At 39.5% G+C, this 20,853-nt stretch overlaps 1 protein-coding gene across 2 annotated transcripts in view; it reads left to right on the forward strand.

Moving 5' to 3' along the window:
• TTC27 (tetratricopeptide repeat domain 27) overlaps window positions 1-20,853 on the forward strand; it is a 180,497-nt gene that overhangs the window by 113,930 nt on the left and 45,714 nt on the right. For both annotated transcript variants that reach the window (XM_024732349.1, XM_024732340.1), the window contains exon 13: window positions 9,984-10,211. In XM_024732349.1, coding sequence (XP_024588117.1) covers window positions 9,984-10,211 — 228 coding nt within the window. The remainder of the gene's footprint in view (window positions 1-9,983; window positions 10,212-20,853) is intronic.

The following is a 20,853-nucleotide window of genomic DNA, read 5'->3' on the forward strand; positions in this document are numbered from 1 at the left end:
TGTCTCTTGCACTGGCAGGTGGATTCTTAACCACTGCACCACCAGGGAAGTCCCTCACAGATCTTCTTATTGTTCGAAGTCTATAGAATGAATTATGCAACACAGTTTTCTAGGGACATGTTAGGGCCCTTTTGGTTTTAAGAGAACCAACATATACTAGCTTAGGCAAAAAAAGGAATTTATAGGTTCACGCAACTGAAAATTCTAGTAGACCCATCATGATAGCCGTATCCAGGGGCTGAGATGATGTTCTCTCTCAAAGAGCCAGGCAAGATGGCCCCTGGAAGTTCAAGGTTAGTAATCCCAGTGGAAAAATACAGTCAATTCCATGGCTGTAACAGAAAAGTTCTGAACTGCCTGAGGCATGTGCCCTTGCCTCTGATAGGCCCTACCTGTACCACATGGAATGGTTTCCCCTCAGGGAAGGGGAATCAGAAGATCAGAGAATAGATGCTGAGCAGGAAAAAGAGCAGTTGATGTCCACTGTAGGGTGGGAGTTTAATTTTCTAAATCTGAAGTTGCAAGAGGTATTTTGTTTGGCTTACATAGTGTTTTGAAAAAAAATTAGAGTAAGCATTTTCAGGCAATTTCATCTAAAAATCTAGATTTCTTGTCTTAAAGAATCAAATGATGTGGAAACATTGGGGCAAATTCCCATATTATTGTGCTAACTGGCCGGAGTTGAGGAGTGGCTCCTTCCTTTGTATGTTCAATTGCCAGCCTACTTTATTCATTCTCAATAATTGGCAAGAATCTCTGGGCACTTGAGTGAGTGACCCTTGCTCTAAGCACTGCAGGTTTTCCTGGTAGAGTAAGGAGAGTGTTATTCCAGCCATAATTCATAAGGTTCTGTGTAAGTCTTGGCTGACTTAATTTTATGCTGAGATTCACTGTGCCTAGTCATTGCTGTAATGTTGTATTAAGAATAGTAATTAGTTGTGTGGAATTACAAAATAAAATAGATATGTAAGATATGTATATATGTGTGGGTAAGGGAATGGTCTTTGGGGTTTGCAGGTTCCTCTAGGCACCCCAGGTTCATTGCAGCCATTTGCCACTTGAAGTATGCCTTTGCATGTTTGGGAATGTATTTTTATCCTACTTCATAGATGTTAAGATGACAAATTTCTTGTATTGTGTAAGAACATACATCTGTGTTTTCCAGTAGGGAAGACAGAAATACCAAAGCTTTTCACATTCTGTGAAGATTTCTGACCACCCACATTTTGACACTGCAGAAGTGATATTATAAGCCCTCGTGCTTTATTTATGTTCACTGGGCACATCTTTTGTAGTTCTTTATTTGGTAATAAATTATATAAATTGAGTGGATAAGTGGAGGAGGGAAGAGAAAATAGAACATTTTGGAGAGAGTGAGGAAGACAGGGTGTGACTAATTGAAGAGAGCAAATATATTGCCTGCAAGCATCGCCCTTGGGGGAGATAAGTCTGTCGGCAGGATGAAGAGGTGTAAGTGCTCAAGGAGAAAGAATTGACTTATCTAAAGAAACGTGGGATAGGAATTTGAGGCGAAAAGAGGCCAATTTAGACTAAGCAGAGTCACTGCTCTAGTGTTTCTTACCTTCTTCTGGAAGCTGCCCCACTCTGGCCCTCCAGACCCATCTTCCAGAATTGATATTATTTATTTTTGATATATAGGCATTTATAACTGTAAATTTTCCTCTAAGCACTGCTTTCACTGCATCCCATAAGTTTTGGCATACTATATATTTGTTTCCATTTATCTCAAAGTGTTTTCAATTTCCCTGTGATTTCTTTTTTGACTTACTGTTTATTTAACAGTGTGTTGTTTAATTTCCACATATTTGTGAATTTCTCAAATTTCTTTGTTACTGATTTCTAATTTCATCCCGTTGTAGTTGGAGAATATACTTTTTGTGACTTCTACACTTTCAGATTTATTGAGACATTTTATGACCTAACATATAGTATATCTTCTGGAGAATGTTCTGTGTGCACTTGAGAAGAATGTGTATTCCACTGTTGTTGGACAGAGTGTCCTTTAAGTGTCTGTTGGGTCTAGTTGGTTTATAGCATTGTTCAAGTCTTCTGTATAGTTGTTCTATTCATTATTAAAAGTTGGATATTGAAGCCTCCAAATATTATTGTTGAATTTGTATTTCTCCCTTCAGATCTGTCAGTTTTTGCTTCGTGTAATTTGGGGCTCTGTTGTTAGGTGAGTATATACTCGTAACTATTCTGTCTTCTTGATGGAGTGAATATTTATCATTAAAATATGCCTTTCTTTGTTCTAGTAACAATTTTTGTCTTAAGGTGTATTTTTTCTTATATTAGTGTAGCTACTCCAGCTTTCTTTTGGTTACTGTTTCCACGATGTGTTATCTTCCTTTTTATTTTTTAAAAATTTTCAATCTGTTTGTGTCTGAATCTAAAGTGTGTCCCTTGTAGACAGCATTTAGTTGAATCATAATTTTAAAATCCTTTCTGCCAATCTTGCCTTTGATTGGAGTATTTAATCCCTTTACATTTAATTTAATTACTGATAGTGTAGGATGTATGTTGGTCATTTTGTTTTCTATATGTCTTTTTTATTTCCCCATTACTGCCTTCTTTTTGACTAAATGGATGTTTTCTACTTCTAGTATACCATTTTAATTCCATTGTCATTTCTTTTACTTTTTTTTCTTTTTGAGTTTCTTAGTCCTTGTACTAGGCATTATTTAAAATAGCAGATTTTAAGTGTCTTTTGAGTCCATTATATGGACATCCTCAGGGATGGTTTCTACTTTTTTTTCCCATGTAAGGGCCATACTTTCTTGTTTCTTTGTGTAGTTTCAGATTGGTTAGCTTAATGGTCAGCTAATGATTGGACGGAAAATTCCTTAAATGCCTAAATTAAGAAGTCTCCCAGTCTTTGATGGTGGGCTGTAGGTGTGTGTGTGTTGGGGTACGCTTTCAGCACTTAGCCAGCAGTTGACAACTCTGCCTTAGCATTCACTAACTGCTTGTGCAAAGCCTCAGGGTCAGCCTGAGGTGAGAGCATAGGGCCTTCTCAGGTCTTTCCTGAACATGTGCACAGCCCTACACATGCATGGACTTAGATTCCCACCAATATGGTGGAGTTTTTCAAAGCCCTTATGTATATCTCATTCCCTTATTTTCCTTTAAGTGTTTTGTATAGCCTGTTGTTTGCCCCAGCTGTTACTGCCTCAGGCAGCTGCAGAATTAATTAATTGTCTCTAATTGTTTTTGACAAAGGGTAGTCACCGGACAAGTTCAGAGTTAGGTTAAGTAAAGACAGCTTTGCAAGTGGGCTCTTCCAGGGAACCACCAGACAATTTTCTGGGAATGAAACTTCAGAGGAGCTCCAAACCCATTTTGTTCCCTCTCGTGGCTGCTGGGCTGATAATTTTCCCATGATAATATGCTGTTGGTTTTCAAGGCTAGTGCAGAGCTTCAGAAGAGGGAATAGGAATGGTACATGTTAAAATGACACAAAGCTTGCTGTTCTTCCCAAGAGTTTTATCATTTTCTTGAATAAACACTCCCTGGGTTATTTCAAATCTTTGATTAATTTCCAGAGTTCTGAAATAGTTGATTCTAACACTTTTTTCCAGTTTTCTTTGTTGCTTTTGTGGTGCAGGGAAATTTTAGAGGTCCTCATACCACCATTTTTGCTGATGTGAAAATAGGAAAAGTATTGAACCTGAAATCAAGGTCCTGTTTTTCAACTTAGTAGTTTTTGGTTTTGGGCTTACCAGTTGATCAAGGAATCTAAACTTGTATTTGTCTTAAAAATTGGCATATTAGTATCTACCTCTCAGAATTATTACAGAGGTTAAGTGAGATAATGCATTTAATAATGTGCTGAATAAAAACTAATCTGTAAATACTGTCAGATGGAAGGACACGTAAGGCATTTAAAAGGAAAAATGAAAAAAACGGTTTTATCATTCAGGTTTTGTTTATGAAAGCAGAGCCACTTTGAGTATTTTGGGGAATAGAGGTTCGCTAAAAGAATAAGATATTACACACATGTGGGAAGGAAAATGAAGGAGTGAAAGAGGGAGTAAGAGGATCAGGGAAAGAATCATTTAACGATCCACTTGAAGCATTGGCACAAGTGCATCAGTCAGAACTTACAGGGGAATCTGAGAAGCCACGTACTTCCAGCCATTGCAATGGGAGGATGAAGAAGGAACTTGTGGAGAGGTCTGTGGAAAGCTGTTGGATCTCTGTAGCTACAAGCTCTGTGGGTCCAAAGTGAAGTGTCTTATGGTGGGCCCGGGGTTGCTATTGGTTGGCAGGACCAGCAAGTGGAAAGACAAGATGGACACATAGAGCATGGTCAAGCTGGGATCTTCAGGACATCTCTGCCTCTTGTTTGATGTCATATTTAACCATGACAACCTTCCAAGAGTAAAGAATGTTTGTTGCTTTACTTCTGCCTTTCAAATCCTTAGCAAGTTTCCCTTCTGACCAACTCTAACACGAAATCAGAAGGGAAAGGGATTTTAGGAAACGTAGTTCCCAGCTTAAGCAAGTACATAGTATGATCTGGTACATATGACTATGCAGTGGTTTAGTCCTTTTACTTGGGAGTTTACTTATTTGGAAAGTGACAAACTACTAATAGGCCCAGAGTATTGTATTTTTTAATACAATTAATTAATTAATTTTTCTTTTTTTGGCCAGTTTTTTGGATCTTAGTTTCCTGACCAGGGATCAAACCCACTGGACTACCAGGGAATTCCCAGACACAGAGTATTTTATAGATTGTGTTGTATATGTAAAGAAGAATTTCTGATTTGGGGGAAACGTACAGTTTCTTCAAAAGAGGTTTAGATATTGAAGCATTCTTAGGGCATATAAGAACAAAAATAACTAGAAATAATAACAAAAATAACACATAAACATTTATTTTACATATCTTGCTTTATTTAATAGATAAGTTCCTTCTAAGGAACGTATAAAATGAATTTTTATAAATGAAAATTTTCCTAATAACAAGTTACAGTGACAAGAGTATGTAATTTCCCATTGGGTTTTGGTTGACATTGGCATATAATTTTTTATTTTAGTTTCTTGACCTTTTTTATTAGCATGATGTCATCAAGACTGGTAAGATCTAATGGGATAGTGAGACAATCAAGGTCCTTGCAGACTGAATTATACCATAAGTCTATGTAATTCTGAGGAAAGACAGGGAAAGTCTACTTCTCTCTGTGCTAGTTAAAGCCCACTGCATTTGATGTTGCCTGGTTATTGGGTAGAGATATTTGCTGTATCAGTACCTGCTTAGCCTATGTCAGGGGCTGTGATTATTTGCTGCAGTAAAGAGATCATGTCTGGAACAGTAGCTATAATTAGAGCACCATTACATTAAGTTTATAATAATCTATGACATTTTCCAGGACCCGTCTGTGTTCTCAATTTAAATGGGTAGGTTAAACGGCCCATGCACACACGTACAAACACACACACTTCGCAGTGTCTCTCAAGTTTTTGATAGTGGCACACATGTCTGTGGTTTACATAGATAATGCGGTGTTGCTTTGGGTTTTCTCTTTTAATGAGGAGAAGCAGCTTCAGAGGCTTTCACTTGGCCCTTTATTGGCCCACAGTAGCACTCACTGTGGACTCTGCTTGTTGCTGGATGTATGTAATTCACCTCTGTATTCAACTAGGGAAGTAACCACTGGGTGGGTTCGGGACTTAGTCCATCCCATGGTAGGCTTAGTATCTCCCATAAACCCGCTAACTCAACATGGTGATATTCTGGGTCCCCAGGGATTAGCAGTACCTAAGAGCTAATCAACCCTGAAAAGAGGAGGTATTTCTTTTTCCCCAGGATAAAATTACCTGGTAAATGGTTATAATTACTTATTTAGGGAAGAAGAATTGTGGTATACACTTGTTATGTTATCACAGGGTCCTTTCTCACCAGTACTGAGTTGCTTGCTTATGTATTTGTTTGCTTATAAGAGGCTCTGAGTCTGTGAAATGACTTAGGGATAGGAATTGGGTGAGAGAGTGTGTCAGCATGGTGATTCAGGTCAGACATCTAGTCTCCAAATCTAGATTTTTTTTTTTTAAGTCTTACGTAGATCAGGTTGTACTTAGTTGGCTGTTTATCTAATTTGGTTAAAAATCTCTATGATCAGTTGGCCATCACCTATGATCCATGCTAGTCAGACCATTCTCCTTATCACTCTGGACGTGCCTGTTACAAAGAACTATGTTCGTCTTGCTTCCAGGGGCTATCAGCAAGTCTCTACTACCTTGGCTTCTGATCATCCCCACTGAAATCAGGAAGCCCATTTAACAGAAGGACCTCTCGGCTTTACCCCCAGCTTACATAGGATATCTACTATAGCACTTTTCACAGTGCTGGTACTCCCAGGTACAATGTATTTCTCAAAGTCAAGGTGAAAGGAGTATCTCCTTGGCCTTAATGGGGGACACAGGTAGGGTGGGTAACAGGTTGCAGATGCTAAATTAACAACAGCCTTTTCTTCTGAGTTGTTGGATTCTTTCTTCCATGTTACACCAAGGAATTTTTGGCGTCTCAGCCTTCGTTTTGGCCATGTTTGAGGCTAGGTTTTAGTCAAGCAGTTGAGCAAATAGTTGGAACCATCCCCAGCTGCTTGAGTTAGAACTGTGAATCAGAATTTTCTGATGAGTGTCTACATTAAGCTGATTTAAAATTATGATCCTCTTTGTCTATGGTCTAGCTCCCTTAGAATCTTTTTCCACAAGGTCCCAAGGTTTTCTCTCTAGAAAGTAACAACATCTTGCAGTTCTTTTTGTGTATAAACCCATTTACATGTCTGGAGGCAGTGAGGGGTGGAAGGGGTTAGGTAATAGGAGAGAATTGGCATCTCTTGCAAGGTAACTCCTGAGGTGTAGTTGTTACACTGTCCTTAAGCAAGGTAGCACTAGTCTTATCAGATAGGGGAGGGTTGCCTCTGCTGGCTTAGGAAACTCCATAGAATCTGGGGGTTTTCTGTTATCTGAATCGTCCCAAATGTCCCCATTTACATTCTTGGGGCTTGCTCTTTTATAATCAGTGCCCTCTTCTCCTGGCCACGATGAAGTAACTGGCACTAGAGTAACCCTCTCGCTTTAAACAACTGTTGCAGTTATTATTGGTATATAACAAACCCCATCAAAACATAGTGGCTTAAAACAATAGCAGTCGTTTATTTCATTGTCTCTGGGGAACAGAAATTTAGGAAGGCCACTTGAGACATGAGAAAGGTGAGGTGATACAGTATTAACTCTAAATGAACGTAGATCAATTGAAGATGAACATGAGAAGCCCTAGAGCAAACATGAAAATTCAATAAATGATGTGTAGCTAAGAGGCAATAGAGGAAATAAAATGAATCAGTAAAGCATATTTGATTAACCCAATCAAATGCCCTAACTTTCACATAGAACTAGTGAAACCGAATTCATCCTATATTGTATTTCAGCAGTCCTACAAGAGCAATGCCTGCATCTGATTTTTGCCTGTACCAGCTTGGCAGCTACAAGGAAAACAAATTCTTTTAGGAAATTATAGAAATACCCTGGTTCTCTGGCCTTGAGGATTTAAAACACTGAGTGTCATTTTCTCTTTTTGAGCTGTCCGGTGAACTTAGGAGCAGCTGACCTACCTCACAGTCTTGCGCTCTCTCACAAAGTCCTGTCACTCAAACTGCAAAAGCCTTGCATTAGATCGGTGCTTCATTCTAAGTTACCGCAGGTGATAATTTAAGTAATCCTTTCATCACTGGATGTCATGGACTAGTAGTGACGTTAAACCCTGTCACGATCACTGGATCCTCATTGTCTTCAACTCCAACCAGATCAGATAACCAATCACGAAGTTTCACGGTTTTCTTTTTTAACATCTTTATTGGAGTATAATTGCTTTACAAAGGTGTGTTAGTTTCTGCTTTATAACAAAGTGAATCAGTTATACATATACATATGTCCCCATATCTCTTCCCTCTTGCGTCTCCCTCCCTCCCACCCTCCCTATCCCACCCCTCTAGGTGGTCACAAAGCACCAAGCTGATCTCCCTGTGCTATGGGGCTGCTTCCCACTAGCTATCTATTTTACGTTTGGTAGTGTATATATATCCATGCCACTCTGTCACTTTGTCCCAGCCTACCCTTCCCCCTCCCTCCCCGTGTCCTCAAGTCCGTTCTCTAGTAGGTCTGCATCTTTATTCCCGTCCTGCCCCTAGGTTCAACAGTATGGAGGTTCCTTATAAAGCTAAAGTTTCACTTTTTTCAGGAGTGTATTGACAGCAGTAACTTCTGTACCCAGTTACTGTAATGGTCATTGTTTAATTGCAGACCACAGAATCCACTCTAGCCGTTTAAAGCAGAAGTGGGAGAGTGTGGGTATCGAGTTTTAGTGACATGATGTCAAGAGAAATGCCTCAACTACACTGTAAGGTCATTTCAGCAAAAATCCTGCTGTGGCTACAATTTGTTATACACAGTTTGGTTGAATACATACACGCATATACATAAAAATAAATATATTAAATACAAAGTATATTGAAATGTACCTATTGAAAATATACCGAATATGGAATCATAGTTAGATACATTAATAACTGCTGTATTATCCGTGAATAAAGGAATTACATGGATTATATTTGAAAATTTCATGTTTATTTTGGCCATTTAGGACTTGGAATTGTTTTCTCTTAGAACCTGTTTTATAAATTCTGGTTTCATTTTCAGACCAGCCTAAAAGACCTACATAACCCATACTGTATCAGAAATGCAAAAGAGGCCATAGCATCCAAAGACACTTTTAGAAGCACAGCCATCTTTTAAAAGATTTCACAAAAATTAGACTGCTTAAGACTTAAATTATAGATATGTTGAACCTAAAGAAAATAAGATATACAGACTTTAAGATTGCCAGCCATGCAAGTTAGGGGGTCTAAACTACCACTTTAGCTACCAAAGGATGGCTTCCTGAATATCTACATCCACTTTGGCCAAGGCTGTGTTGGCATACTTGGTGACCCCACTGCTGTTTATGTGGAAGTATTTGTATGTGAGGATGGAAAGTAGAGCTGCTACCATGCTTCTTGCCCTCTGTTGAAATTAATCAGAAATGGGGGTGGGGGTGGGTAACAGACATGGGTGGGGGAAGTGAGATAGTATATGTCACAAGTACAGAGTTAGCTTGGGTGACAAGGTGAATCCGAATTGTGGACACATGAGAATAATACCCAAGCCATGTACTGAGGATGGTCTTTAATTTCTACAGTGAATGGACTGTCTGGAAGCAGGTCTCATGTTGGCAAGGTTTTTTTGTTTGTTTGTTTGTTTTTTTGGCCACGCTGCACGGCGTGCAGGATCCTAGTTCCCGAACTGGGGATCAAACTGTGCCCTCTGCAGTGGAAGCACGGAGTCCTAACTACTGGACCACCAGGGAATTCCAGCAGGTTTTATCTGTGAGGTGTGATGTAGTTCGGTTAAGAGGTAGGTGCTTAGCAGTGCCTATTAAATTGTACCCTCTCCCTTCTTTTATAAATTTTTCAGCGATCCCAGGCTCCTGAAGCATACCATTTTTAAAAAGGGAAAACATACTTTTCATTGCTATTGGGTGGAGGTGAAGTGAAGGCTCTGCTCTAACAAACGGTCACAGTGGTGACAACTGGAACAGGGAGCAGGGAAAAGGGGAGCTAAATGAATCCCCCCCAGTATCATGAAGTCAGCCTCTCCTCGGGGCCTTTCCTTGAGGATTCCAGAGGCCAGCAAAGCGTGTTCACCTCTTACTTCTTGTTCCTCTGTTACTTGTACCATATTGATCTTCTACTGTTCCTCTCTTTTCCAGCCTGTGTGCTAGATGCATGAAATAAGCAGGTCATCTCAAACTTTGAAAATAAAATTTTGGATCATGTGACATAAAAGATTGTATATGTGCTAAAAAGTAGGCATTTGTCACTATTCAGCAATTGAGTTATTTCTGTTGTTATTTCTAGGCAGAAGAAATCCTCAGGCAAGAGCTGGAGAAAAAAGAAACACCAAGTCTATACTGCTTGCTTGGAGATGTCCTTCGAGAGCACTCTTACTACGACCAGGCCTGGGAGTTGTCTCAGCACCGCAGTGCTCGCGCCCAGCGCTCCAAAGGCCTCCTCCATCTTCGAAGCAAAGAGTTTAAAGAATGCGTGGAGTGCTTTGAACGCTCGGTGAAGATTAATCCTATGCAGGTTAGACAGTTCATAAAGCCTCATCTGCTCTTGTCTTTCTTTGATTTTGACTTACTGAATGAATACCCATTTTCTTTCATAAAGACTGGGGAGCTCATCTGTGAGCTAAGAACCTAGCCTTTAGAATACTTCTTGCTTGTCACTAAGAGTGGACAGGTTGCTTTTCTCTTACTCGCTTTCTTTTTTTTTTTTTTTTTTTTTTTTTTTTGGGTATCTTACTCGTTTTTTTTTTTTTTTTTTTTTTTTTTTTTGCGGTATGCGGGCCTCTCACTGTCGTGGCCTCTCCCATTGCGGAGCACAGGCTCCGGACGCGCAGGCTCAGCGGCCATGGCTCACGGGTCCAGCCGCTCCGCAGCACGTGGGATCTTCCCGGACCGGGGTACGAACCCGTGTCCCCTGCATCAGCAGGCGGACTCCCAACCACTGCGCCACCAGGGAAGCCCTTTTGTGCTTCTTTTATTCACTTTTCTGTTTCGTTTTGTTATTTCTCTCTGTTAACTCTCCTTAACACAAATACAGCTATTAAAGTTAGGCTCCATTTTGAGTAGATATACTAGGAAGGAAGTGAATGAGAGTCAAAATTACAGGCAGTGAAGGACTCTGCAAGTAATTGTTGATGTCAATAGTGAAAGAAAAACCTTTATATAAAAAGGGTAACATATAGAATGGGTAGTTGATCGTTTTAGGAAAAAAATGTCTGTATTTACATGCACAGAAGCATTTTTAAATGTTTAAAAAAATTTTTAAGATTTGAAAAAATAATGCAAAAGGAACCTGGATCTTTAAAATAAGTAAGTGCAAGATAAATCCACAGGAGAGGACCTAATTTTGAGGGGAAAGAGATCAACCTATTTTGTATTTAATGATATTCAGTTAGTTAAATGGTTTTATTCCTAGAAATGGTTATTTTTTTTTAACCAAACTTTCTTTATGACTGCTTTCCCAATCACCAAAGTCACACATACCTGTCAACCATGCTCCTGACAAACACGCACACCGACTTAGTATAATTTTAGTTATAATACTAATTTAATATCAGCCACTAATATTTACTGAGTATTTACTATGAGCCAGGTACCTCTTTGGGCACTTTGCCAGTATTTGAACCCAGACAGTCTCACTCCAGAGCCAGCAGTCTGTTCTTTTTTAAATTGTGATAAAAAGCCTGTAACATAAAATTTACCATGTTAACCATTTCTAAGTGTACAGTCCAGTAGTATGAAGTACATTCACTTTGTTGTGTAGCCATTGCCACCACCCATCCCTACAACTCTTTTCATCCTGCAGAACTGAAACTCTGTACCTAGTAAACAGTAGCTCCCGGTTCTCCCCCCACGACTCTAGTCCCCAAAAACCACTGTACTTTCTGTCTCTTATGAATTTGGCTACTCTAAGTACCTCATATGAGTGGGATCATACAGGATGTGTCCTTTTGTGACTGGCATATTTCACTTAGCATAACGCCCTCAAGGTTCATCCATGTGTATCATGTGTCAGAATTTTCTCTCTTTTAAGACTGAATGATATTTCACTGTATGTACATACCAGTTATTTTATCCATTCATCTGTCGATGGACACTGGGTTGCTCCTACCTCTTGTCTGTTGTGTAGTGCTGCAATGAATGAGGGTGTGCAGAAAGGGTCACTTTTGAACTGGGTAGACTTGGGGCATATCTTTTACATTGAAAAAAAATCAGAACACATTTTTTTTTTAATGACAGGTTGAGCTAATTGCTTACTTTCCTCACTCTGGGTGGTGAATACAATGAGAATCTTTCTCATCTGTGGGCTGGTGAGAAGCCTGGAGAAGAGAGTAGGGCAGGTGGGAGTACAGAATATCAGCAGAAACTGACAGTTGCATTTCGCAGCAAGAATGCTTACCATAGAGTTGGTTGTTGTTGACAACTTGCTCTACCTCAGAGTTCTCAACTGGGGACGATTTTGTCTCTGGGTCCTTTGGCAATGGTGGGGAGGTGAAGGGGTGCACTACTGACATCTAGTGGGTAGAGACCAGGGATGCTGCCAAACATCCCATAATGCTCAGCACAGCCCTCCACAATAAAGGATTATCCCAGCTAAAATGTCAGTAGTGCCAAGGTTGAGAAACCCTGCACTAACTTGATTATCACTGGACACTTTTTTTTTGGTAGAAAATAGAACTCAGTATTGTGTTACTAAAATTTTACTTTTATGGAAAACTGTATCATATCCTTGCTTATCTGTTTAAAGTTTACCCAACCACAGCTGCCATAAGGAGTGGGGAAAATAAATTCCCTCCCTTAGCCTCCATTGTCTAAGTTAAATCACGCACATGGATTGTTTTCTCAAGCACACAGTCTCTTAACGTCCAGCCTTAACATTGTCCTCCTGCCTCACTGGCTACTCCTTCTCAGTCTTCTTTGCTGGTTCCTAGGGCTTAGTCGTTGGGCTGTATATCTCTGTCTACACTCACTCCCTTGATTTAATCTAGTCCCATAGCTTAAATACCATCTGTATGCTGACAACTCCCAAAAGTTTATTTTCAGTCCTGTCTTCTCCCCTTAATTGTAGACTTCCGTATCTCACTGCATTCTCAGTCTCCCCATTCGTTACTCTGACTAAACATTTCTAATATTCGGAATACTGTTCTCCCCCTCCTAAAAGCTTTTGCCCCCAAGATCATCCCCATCCCTATAAGTGGCAGCCTGTTTGGTCTTGGAGTCATCCTTGATTTCTATTTCCCTCATATCCCACATCTAATCTATCAGTAAATCCTAGGAGATCGGCCTTTGAAATATATCCAGAATTGGACAACTGCTTGCTACCTGCAACCATTCTGGTCAAATACCCATCACCTCTCACCTACTTAATATATTACCTCCTTACTGGTCTTCCTGCTTCTGTCTTGTTACAATCTGCCTATACTCAATGAACATCCAAGTTGATCCTTCCAAATGCAAGTCATATGTGTCATTCCTCTGCTCCATCACCTGTGATAATAGCCAGGTCTCTGACTGGCTCAAGGCTTTTCCAAGCCTAGCCCCTGTTGCTTCTTTACCTTCCTCCTTCCATTCTCCCCCTCGCTCACCCCACATTAGCCTCTTTGTTCTTCCCTGAACATTCCAGGCACATTTCTGTCTCTGGGTTTTATCACTTGCTGTTCCTCTGCCTGGAATGTTCTTCTTCTGGATAGATATCTGCATACCTTGCTCCATGACCTCATTCACTTCTGGGATCAAATGTCACTTTCTCAGAGAGACCTTCCATAATCATTCTATTTAAAATCACACCCCCACTTTCCACCCTTACCTTACATTCCTTATTTTCCTTCCCTACTTTATTTTTCTCCATAGTACTTAGCACCTTCTAATATTATATATAGCTTACTTAAAAAAAAAATCTTTTTCTCCTCCACTACAGTGTAAGTTCTATGAAGGTAGAAATTTTTATCTGTATGGTTCATTCACATTTTCCTAGTGCTTGTAACAGTGCCTAGCACATATTGGGTCTTTAATAAATAATTGTTGAATGAGTGAACAAATAATATCTTCAACCAGTTATTCAATCAAATACATATTAATTGTCTGCTGTACACATGGCACGGAACCAGAGGAGGAAGCAATAGCAGCAGATCACCAGATGGCCTGGTTTGTACCCTCTGCTACAGTCTAGTGAAGTGGACATAGACAAAGCTAGCCAACAGTATGAGGCCTCAAAGAAAAACCCAGAGAGTAATTTTTAAGACACTAGTTTTATAGAGGCCAAAGAGACTATTTCTGCCTTTTGTAGACAACGATGAAGAGAGGATGGTGAATTGGGCTTTGAAGGACACATAATACTTAAACAGGCCAATGGAAAGGCAGTGGTGAGGGCATTCCAGGCAGGTGAACAGTTTGAGCCCAGCCCTGGAAACACAAAGAGAAGGGGTGTGTGTGTGTGTGTGTGTGTGTGTGTGTGTACAGAGTGTTAGTGAATAGGCTAGTTTTTTAGAGTGAAAGGGAATAGGACAGTCCCAGTGGGAAAGCTAGACTGGAGCCAGATTATGGAAGGTCTTGAAGGTGAAGCCTTTGTTTTTTTTATTTGGCAGGTAGGAGGCTATTAAAGGGTTGATTTGTGTTTGGCTTTGTTGAATTGAAGGAATGTGGTGTGCATGGAGGTGATTTAAGAATATTGTTTTGGCAACTCTGTGGCCATGGGAGACACTAGATGTAGGCAGGCTTAGGAACTATAGCAGTGGTCTAGCAGGACAGTTGTCTGTGGGGGAGGGGCAATAGGAAAGAAGGGGTGGAGTAAGGGAATTCGCAAGGGAGGACTTGACAGGGCCCAATAGTCTCATTATATGACTTCAAATTAATTACTTAGCAAGACAAAGAAATGACAATTGCTCCAAGCAGCGTCACAGAGCAAACAGTTATTATGTGAGGATATTTTGCGGTTTGTCATATGGATCGAATTCAGGCAGGCTGTAAGCCATGCCAAAATATGCAGGCGTATGATGCTATAGTTGTACAGAACTACTACAGGATGCAAACTTGAATGCTGTAGACTTACTATAACTCTTGATGCAAGTTTGAATTGTCTCTGAAGAAGGAGAGCTCCTACATGCTATCGTCTCCTCTAAGTCCTGGAATGAAAGGAAAATAGAAAAAGAGAATTTAAAAATTCTATCCCTGCTTTTCTGACATATCCAAACAATTAGGTTTAATAACAAAACTCAGGCAAATGAGAGAGATATTTGAATGGCTTTTGTGCATTGTAATGGCTTCCTGAAATCAAATTGTTATAAAAATAGGAATGTTTGGTTTTATGTCAGGGATAGTCTACAAAACTAAATGCATTTATCTATGGTGCATTTGTTAGAGAACCAGAAGATGTGTGTACCATTTGCATTTGTGTTGAGATTGCTAGCTACCATTCGTTTACCCCTACCTGTTTCATTTTCCCAAGTAACTTTTGAAACTACTAAAATTCAAAATCAACCGTAGACTTCTGGGGATTGTGGGCTGTTAGAAGCTGAAGTGAATGGTAATAGGAACATACATATTGATAATTACCTTAAACGTAAAAAGATTAAATGCTCCAACCAAAAGACATAGACCGGCTGAATGGATACAAAAACAAGATCCCTATATATGATGTCTACAAGAGACATACTGCAGAACTAGGGACACATACAGACAAAGTGAGGGGATGGAAAAAGATATTCCATGCAAATGGAAATCAAAAGAAAGCTGGAGTAGCAATTCTCATATCAGACAAAATAGACTTTAAAACAAAGGCTATTACAAGAGACAAAGAAGGACACTACATAATGATCAAGGGATCGATCCAAGAAGAAGATATAACAATTGTAAATATTGATGCACCCAACATAGGAGCACTCAGTACATAAGCAAATGCTAACAGCCATGAAAGGAGAAATCAACAGTAACACAGTTATAGTAGGGGACTTTAACACCCCATTTTCACCAATGGACAGATCATCCAAAATGACAATAAATAAGGAAACACAAGCTTTAAGTGATACATTAAACAAGATGGACTTCATTGATATTTATAGGACATTCCATCCAAAAACAACAGAATACACTTTCTTCTCAAGTGCTCATAGAACATTCTCCAGGGTAGGTCTATCTTGGGTCACAAATCAAGCCTTGGTAAATTTAAGAAAAGCCAGAATGATCACAAAGAAAAGGGAGAAGACACAAATGAACAGAATTAAAAATGAAAACGGAGACGTAACAACTGACACTGCAGGAATACAAAGGATCATGAGAGATTACTACGAGCAACAAAACTATCACTGGCTTTTTTCACAGAACTAGAACAAAAAATTTCACAATTTATATGGAAACACAAAAGACCCCGAATAGCCAAAGCAATCTTGAGAAAGAAAAACGGAGCTGGAGGAATCAGGCTCCCGGACTTCAGACTACACTACAAAGGTACAGTAATCGTGACAGTATGGTACTGGCACAAAAACAGAAGTATAGATCAATGGAACAGGATAGAAAGCCCAGAGTTAAACCCACGGACACATGGTCACCTTGTTTTTGGTAAAGGAGGCAAGAATATACAATGGAGAAAAAACAGCCTCCTCAATAATTGGTGCTGGGTAAACTGGACAGCTACATGTAAAAGAATGAAATTAAAACATTCCCTAACACCGTACACAAAAATAAATTCAAAATGGATTAAAGACCTAAATGGAAGGCCAGACACTATCAAACTCTTAGAGGAAAACATAGGCAGAACACTCTATAAAACCATAATTCAAAAAGAGCCATGTACCACAATGTTCATTGCAGCTCTCTTTACAATAGCCAGGACATGGAAGCGACCTAAGTGTCCATCAACAGATGAATGGATAAAGAAGATGTGGCATATATATACAATGGAATATTCCTCAGCCATAAAAAGAAACAAATTTGAGTTATTTTTTGTTTTATTTTTCTTTTTTTGCGATACGCAGGCCTCTCACTGTTGTGGCCTCTCCTGTTGCAGAGCACAGGCTCCGGACGCGCCAGCCCAGCAGCCATGGCTCACGGGCCCAGCTGCTCCACGGCACGTGGGATCTTCCCAGACTGGGGCACAAACCTGCGTCCCCTGCATCGGCAGGCGGACCCTCAACCACTGTGCCACCAGGGAAGCCCAAATTTGAGTTATTTGAAGTGAGGTGGATGGACCTAGAGTTTGTCATACACAGTGAATTAAGTCAGAAAGAGAAAATCAAATACCATATGCTAACACATATATATGGAATCTAAAAAAAAAAAAAGGTCATGAAGGACCTACGGGCAGGATAGGAATAAAGACGCAGACTTACTAGAGAATGGACTTGAGGACACGGGGCGGGAGGGAGAAGGGTAAGCTGGGACAAAGTGTGAGAGTGGCATGGACATATACACACTACCAAATGTAAAACGGATAGCTAGTGGGAAGCAGCCGCATTGCACAGGGATATCAGCTCGGTGCTTTGTGACCACCTAGAGGGGTGGGATAGGGAGGGTGGGAGGGAGGAGATGCAAGAGGAGGGGATATGAGGATATATGTGTTTGTATAGCTGATTCACTTTGTTATAAAGCAGAAACTGACACACCATTGTAAAGCAATGATACTCCAATAAAGAGGTTAAAAAAAAAAAAGCTGAAGTCGGGGAAGTGGTCACCAAACCTCCCAAGCAGGATTTTGTAGACTCAGGACCAGAATTAAAACAAATCCTTAGGTCTACTCTTAGGTAGTTATTCTCATTGTCCCCTACTTTTATGCAAAAAATAAAAACAAATTGTTCAGATATCAAGCTAGTATGTGTAGCCCTGAAAAAGGAACATGTCACTTCCTATCATTTTTTTACCCCTCCCTCAGTGCAGATACTTTATTCCTTTTATTTTGTCTATTTCCCCCCTTACCCCAATAAAAATTTAAAATTTTCCTTGACTTTCCTCCTCAATTAACTGGTCATCCTTGTAAGGTTATATGATATTACTGGCAGTATATATATGGAAAGTTACATGTATAGGCAGAAGGGCTATAGGAGTTGAGAGGAGGTGAGGGGTCGCTGTGGACTGATGGAGCCAGAGATGGGACAGAAGTTAGCTTAGATGTTCACTGATTGATGCAAAGTGAGTAGATGTGCAGGAGGGGAACTGGCTTCACAGGTAGGAGAAAAGCATGAAGAAAGGTGAAGATTTGAGAGTTTACTAAGTGGCTATCCTAATTTGTGCCTAATATCCTGGTAACACATCCAGTTTATTGTATGTCCCAGATTTTTTTTTAATTTTTGGCCACACTGTACGGCATGTGGAATCTTATTTCCCTGACCAGGGATTGAACCCGCGCCCCCTGCATTAGAAGCTCAGAGTCTTAACCACTGGACCACTAGGGAAGTCCCCAGATTTTTACTTTTTAAATGAAGTGCTGTTATTAATAGTTACATTAAAAGAAGTTGGAATGGGTTTTCATAGACATTCATTTTGTACTTCTGTCTTCAGCCATAGCCTCATCTAGTGTTGTGTTTAATGCATGTGGTGGATGGATCTCCCACTTTACCACGTGCTATAAAATCTGAAAGGTGGCCAGTAGGAGCCTGTGTCTTTTTTCCCCAATGCTTTCCAGATGCAACTTAACTAACATTGCCCTTTAGAGGACAGTGTGTAGGATGCTTGCTGATAACATCAACTGTGTTTGCTCTGAGTGGCTGAGGGCAGCCACCTCCTTCAGGTTTTGGGTGGTGGTAGGAGAAATGTTTGAGCCAATGTCTCTATAAGCCCCTTGGTATATATCAGACACTTGTGCCAAGCTGCAGCCTGTGAGATGCATGATGTTGCCTGGTTACCAGTTGGCAGAATTAGTGGGAAATATGGGGAATTGTAGGCTAGATAGATGTATGGGGAGTAGAGGCAAAGCAGTCCTGCCAGAAATAAAAGCACATGGAGAATAGGCTGAATTCCCTTGCTGCAGGGGCTTGGTCACTTACTGTATGTTCTAAATGTACCACTATTTCTATATTATATTGCTTGGTAACTTTTTATATAGTTTATAGTAAACCCTTTTGGCAGCAATCATCTCTAAAAAGCAAACAAATTTTTAAAATGTGTTTTTAGGGAATAATTAAGAACTTAATTTTCACTTGTCAAGAGAGTAAATAAATGTATTAATATAACTTGTCCAAGATTTAGCTGATATAATTAAATTCCACCTCAGGGGCCGTAATCACTAAATGTCACTAATCACATGAAAACCAGAAGACCCAAGATTTCTGAAGAAACATTAGTGTTTATGTCAAAAGTTAGTAGTTGTTGTTTTAATAGGAAGCATGTCCAAAGATGACAATTTAATATGCAGCTGTAGGAGGTGTATTTTCATGTCATTCTGTGAGACTGGACTTTTATCTAGAGCAAATGAAAATGCACAAAATTAGTTTAGAAAATTAGTTGATACCAGATTTTTTCATGTGTGTGTGAAAAGTGAGATCATAACTGTTAATGTGCTAGCTCTTAGCAGAAGTAGTTCATTAACAGTTGAATCTGCCAGTTTTATATCAGTGACATCAGATGCTTCAAATAGAAAACTCATTAATTTGGTTCTCACAATGGTTTTAATTTTTTTCACCTAATTATTGGATTCAAAATAAAATTTTTGGAAATTCTATTAAAGTTGAAACATCTGACATTATTCTGAATGCTATTGTTAAACATCAAAGATAAAAGTATTTCTTTTAGTGGTGATAATAAGGATACAAATTTTCATGGAGCATGACAACATGGTAAAAGTAATTCTCTTTTTGAATTAAGAAAACCAGTGGAACAGAAATGTACTTGGAATGGGTTGTAGTGGTGGACATAATATGGTCCAAACAAGCTTCTACCAATGGAAATAAAAACTAGCAGTCATCATTTACACATACTTTAATATACACTGTTTGGGTAATTAAATTACAAAATTCTTGTGATGTCTAATGTGATGTCTGATGTTGAATTAAAATAAAATTAGCGTGGCAGTATATACTTTCTCTTGTTGTTGCCCATCACCTAATGCACTATAAAAATGTTTGAGTTTTTTTTAATAAATTTATTTATTTATTTGTTTATTTATTTATGGCTGTGTTGGGTCTTCATTGCTGCACATGGGCTTTCCCTAGTTGCAGTGAGCGGGGGCTACTCTTCATTGCGGTGCGCAGGCTTCTCATTGTCATGGCTTTTCTTGTTGCGGAGCACGGGCTCTAGTTGTACAGCCTTCAGTAGTTGTGGCATGTGGGCTCAGTAGTTGTGGCTTTCAGGCTCTAGAGCTCAGGCTCAGTAGTTGCGGCGCACGGGCCCAGCTGCACCGTGGCATGTGGGATCTTCCTGGGCCAGGGCTCGAACCTGTGTCCCTTGCATTGGCAGGCAGATTCTTAACCACTGTGCCACTAGGGAAGCCCTGTTTGAGTTTTTTGAAGAATTTTTTAATAAATCAATTTAAGTGTCCTATAATGGTAGGAACTTTTTTTTTTTAAGGAGTCTTTTGTTTGTGCTGCATTGTGTTCAAAATCAATTGGAAATCTTTTATGTATTCAATTAACGGAGTTCAAAAAAATTTCAGCTTTTACAACTTTTACCAGATTGTAATTATTGAAAGCAAACTTTCAAACAGGAAGACATTGAAATTTATCTTGAAGAGGAACAATGAGAGTTTAAATCGTGTACAGGATTTAATTTAATAATGTATAATTGTACTTTTGAATATCCCTACTGTGTTAGTCTGCTAAGGGCTGACTGATACTACAGACTGGGTGGTTTAAACCACTGTGGTTTAATTATACTACAGACTGGGTGGTTTAAACCACTGTGGAAATTAATTTTTTCACAGTTCTGGAAGCTAGAAGTCCAAGATCAAGGTGCCTTCAGGGTTGGTTTCTGGTGAGGTCTTTTCCTTGCTTTTAGATGGCTACCTTTTCACTGTCTCCTCACATGGCCTTTTCTCTGTTCATGTGTAGAGAGAGCTCCAGTGTCTTTTCTTCTTCTTCAAAGGATACCAGTCCTGTTGGATTAGGGCCTCACCATTATGACCTCATTTAACCTTAATTATCTCCTTAAAGGCCGTATCTCCAAATACAGTCACACTGTGGGTTGAGCTTCAACATATGAATTTTTTTTTTTTTTTTTTTTTCTCTCTGCAGTTTGTG

Source organism: Neophocaena asiaeorientalis, unplaced genomic scaffold (genome assembly GCF_003031525.2).
Source record: "Neophocaena asiaeorientalis asiaeorientalis breed wild unplaced genomic scaffold, Neophocaena_asiaeorientalis_V1.1 scaffold18, whole genome shotgun sequence".
In the NCBI taxonomy this organism is placed as follows: Eukaryota; Metazoa; Chordata; class Mammalia; order Artiodactyla; family Phocoenidae; genus Neophocaena; species Neophocaena asiaeorientalis.